This window comes from Frankliniella occidentalis, unplaced genomic scaffold, assembly GCF_000697945.3.
Source record: "Frankliniella occidentalis isolate FOCC.00 unplaced genomic scaffold, Focc_3.1 Scaffold79, whole genome shotgun sequence".
NCBI lineage: Eukaryota > Metazoa > Arthropoda > Insecta > Thysanoptera > Thripidae > Frankliniella > Frankliniella occidentalis.
In genome coordinates this window covers 727178-730689 of record NW_026267209.1, presented here as the reverse complement: position 1 = coordinate 730689, position 3512 = coordinate 727178, and the positions used below count along the sequence as shown (strand labels likewise).

The window sequence follows — 3512 nt, the reverse complement described above, 5'->3', positions numbered from 1 at the left end:
ACCAATGACGAAGAAGAGCATTTCCAGTGTACTGTGTGCAACAAGAAATTTACGAGAAGTGGTAATCTCCGCAGACATCTTCGAACCCACACAGGAGAACAGCCTTTTGAGTGTGCTGTGTGCAACAAGAAATTTAACCGGAGTAATGGTCTCCGCTCACATCTTCGAACACACACAGGCGAACAGCCTTTTGAGTGTAGTGTGTGCAACAAGAAATTTGCAGATAGTAGTAATCTCCGCACACATCTTCGAACCCACACAGGAGAACAGCCTTTTGAGTGTACTGTCTGCAACAAGAAATTTACGAGTAGTAGTAATCTCAGCACACATCTTCGAAGCCATACAGGCGAACAGCCTTTCGAGTGTAGTGTGTGCAACAAGAAATTTGCAGATAGTAGTGGTCTTCGCTTACATCTTCGAACTCACACAGGAGAACAGCCTTTTGAGTGTAGTGTGTGCAAGAAGAAATTTACGGGTAGTAGTCATCTCCGCAGACATCTTCGAACACACACAAAAGAACAGCCTTTTGAGTGTAGTGTGTGCAACAAGAAATTTGCACATAGTAGTAGTCTCCGCACACATCTTCGAACCCACACAGGAGAACAGCCTTTCGAGTGTACTGTGTGCAACAAGAAATTTACGAATAGTAGTAGTCTCCGCAGACATGTCCGAACCCACACAGGAGAACAGCCTTTTGAGTGTAGTGTGTGCAACAAGAAATTTGCTGATAGTAGTAGTCCGGAGTAATGGTCTCCGCTCACATCTTCGAACACACACAGGCGAACAGCCTTTTGAGTGTAGTGTGTGCAACAAGAAATTTGCAGATAGTAGTAATCTCCGCACACATCTTCGAACCCACACAGGAGAACAGCCTTTTGAGTGTACTGTCTGCAACAAGAAATTTACGAGTAGTAGTAATCTCAGCACACATCTTCGAAGCCATACAGGCGAACAGCCTTTCGAGTGTAGTGTGTGCAACAAGAAATTTGCAGATAGTAGTGGTCTTCGCTTACATCTTCGAACTCACACAGGAGAACAGCCTTTTGAGTGTAGTGTGTGCAAGAAGAAATTTACGGGTAGTAGTAATCTCCGCACACATCTTCGAAGCCACACAGGCGAACAGCCTTTTAAGTGTAGTGTGTGCAACAAGAAATTTGCAGATAGTAGTAATCTCCGCTCACATCTTCGAACCCACACAGGCGAACAGCCTTTTGAGTGAAGTGTGTGCAACAGGAAATTTACGAATAGTAGTACACAAACATCTTCGAACTTACTGAGGAGAACAGCCTTTTGAGTGTACTGTGTGCAACAAGAAATTTACGCATACTACTGGTCTCCGCACACATCTCCTAACTCTCACAGGAGTGGTTTTTGAGTGTACAGTGCGTCACAAGAAATTTTCTGTGTATGTGCAACAGAAAATTTACGAATAGTAGTAATCTCCACAGACATCTTCGGACTTACTGAGGAGAACAGCCTTTTGAGTGTAGTGTGTGCAACAAGAAATTTACGCTTAGTACTGGTCTCCGCACACATCTCCTAACTCTCACAGGAGTGGTTTTTGAGTGTATACACTATACACAGTATACTGTGCGTCATAAGAAATTTTCTTGAATTTGCATTCTGCCTTTTCATGTCCGAGCCTATGACATGTAAATGTAATGTGAGTTTTTATTCTAGCATGTGACGATGAATGGTTAGTTTTATAATAATCTCTTCCTCCTGGACGTCGTTACAACGGTAGTAGCGTCTTTAATCACCCTGTATCCTGTTCATATGTTGTGCAATTGCTTTAAAATCTAAATTCCTATTCGCTCTACCCACCGCCCCTTTGTTGATTGTACCAAAAAGAGAAACCTAAATGAAGTAAACGTCTTGAATGTTTACAGCTAAGGGTGGGTGATCCGCGCCGTCATTTTTTAATGCTTATACTGTACCGAATTCTCACGTGCGGACGGGTTGCATACTCGCACAGCGCCGTAAGGCGCCATGGCGAGCGTCGGTAGGCAAGCCCGCGCGCACGCGTGAATCGGGTACAGTATAAGTGTACAGTATTAAAGTAACACGGCACGGATCACCCACCCTGGAGTTTCTGGTGGTGTACCACAGCCAGAGCCACTTTGTGCGGTGCACTCATTCATGCGACCACGTCAACAACAACGTTTGAATCAAGCTACCATATGGTCAGAATGAACACTGAACACCCCTATGAGCAGTGATGCGGGCGTGCATATCATTTCGTGCCCCAGGGGCCATGACGCAATATAAGCTGACAGAATAGGCTAACTCACAACACCGTTACACCCCGTACAACTGAACAACAGACGGTCAACTTTAGATAACTCTAACTCTTATATGCACTATTCAAGAACCAAAGACCAAAAGACAACTAATATTTCTACACGAATCGCCAACTGAATTCTGAAAATTAAAGTACTTATTACTTTGTTCACATTAGGAAAATATAATTAACATTTATTATTCAGGGGTTCGTTCCTCAGTTAACACGAAGTGTTGACGGTTTTTTAAATGAATAAAAAGTCAAGCACGCAAGAGCAATTCGTTCTATAGCGACTTTGACTTTTTTAATCAAGCTTTACAGAATATATGTTGTAAATTTATGACACGCCAATCTTACTCGTCGATGAATTGCAAGTCAATACGTAAGTTGGTGCTTGTTATTTTTCAATTTTGAATTGTAATGTTACGATACGCTTTGTGGAAATTTCCCCCCTTAAAACCTGCAACTATTTTTCTCAGGGAATGGTGGTCAATCAGGTTTATTGTCCCAATACGAGGCGATTTTCAGGTTCAGGACGCTACTGACTGTGCTGGGCCTGCCCGCTGCAAGCTGCAAGGTAAGTACGCTGCTTGCCGCTGTTGGCTTATCCACACCCCACACCTTCTGCGCGCAGAGTCTGTCGCAACCACCCTCCACCGCGCTCTCGTTGTCACCCCCGCCCTGAGGTCGCCCCGCCCGCCGGGCCCGACCGTTTCCAATCGCCGATGTCTGTCGCCGATAGTGTCGGGCGTTAACGATCGGGGCGTTGTCGTGTACATTGGAGCGACGCGCGCCGCGGCCATCGCCTGATCCTCGACGTCCAGACCAGAAAGTTCAATATAAATATTCATTGTCACATACATGAAAGTTACTCAAAACCCTTGACGAGCGATTAGAAGCCGAGACATTTCACACCTTATTTAGAAAATATATTTACCCTAGTATCCATTTGGAATCTAACTGCGTTACTTCTCTTTCGCTTCTCTTTCATAACTTTCGACACCTTTTTAGAAGGCTTATTTTTGAGCCGAAAGAAGTTATGGGAATCTCATGCTCTTTGGGGTCATCAAGTCAACTGCGGCACTAAGGGATGAAAGAGCCCTCCCTGTCGTGCGAAAAAGCGCCGCCACAATAGCCAGTCTCTTGGTGGTGATCTGGCGGCAGCAGCAGCACGGCCAATGGCGTGCCGCCCTGGATGAAATATTATTTTGCTGTAATACTTTTGACCTTA

General features: G+C 44.7%; 1 protein-coding gene across 1 annotated transcript in view; it reads left to right on the top strand.

Moving 5' to 3' along the window:
• LOC127749693 (gastrula zinc finger protein XlCGF7.1-like) overlaps positions 1 to 1397 on the top strand; it is a 5489-nt gene extending 4092 nt beyond the window's left edge. The window contains exons 2-3 of the mRNA XM_052268915.1: positions 14 to 307; positions 825 to 1397. Of these exons, the coding sequence (XP_052124875.1) occupies positions 14 to 307; positions 825 to 1219 (689 nt within the window). The 3' untranslated portion in view covers positions 1220 to 1397. The remainder of the gene's footprint in view (positions 1 to 13; positions 308 to 824) is intronic.
• Positions 1398 to 3512: the final 2115 nt, after the last annotated feature.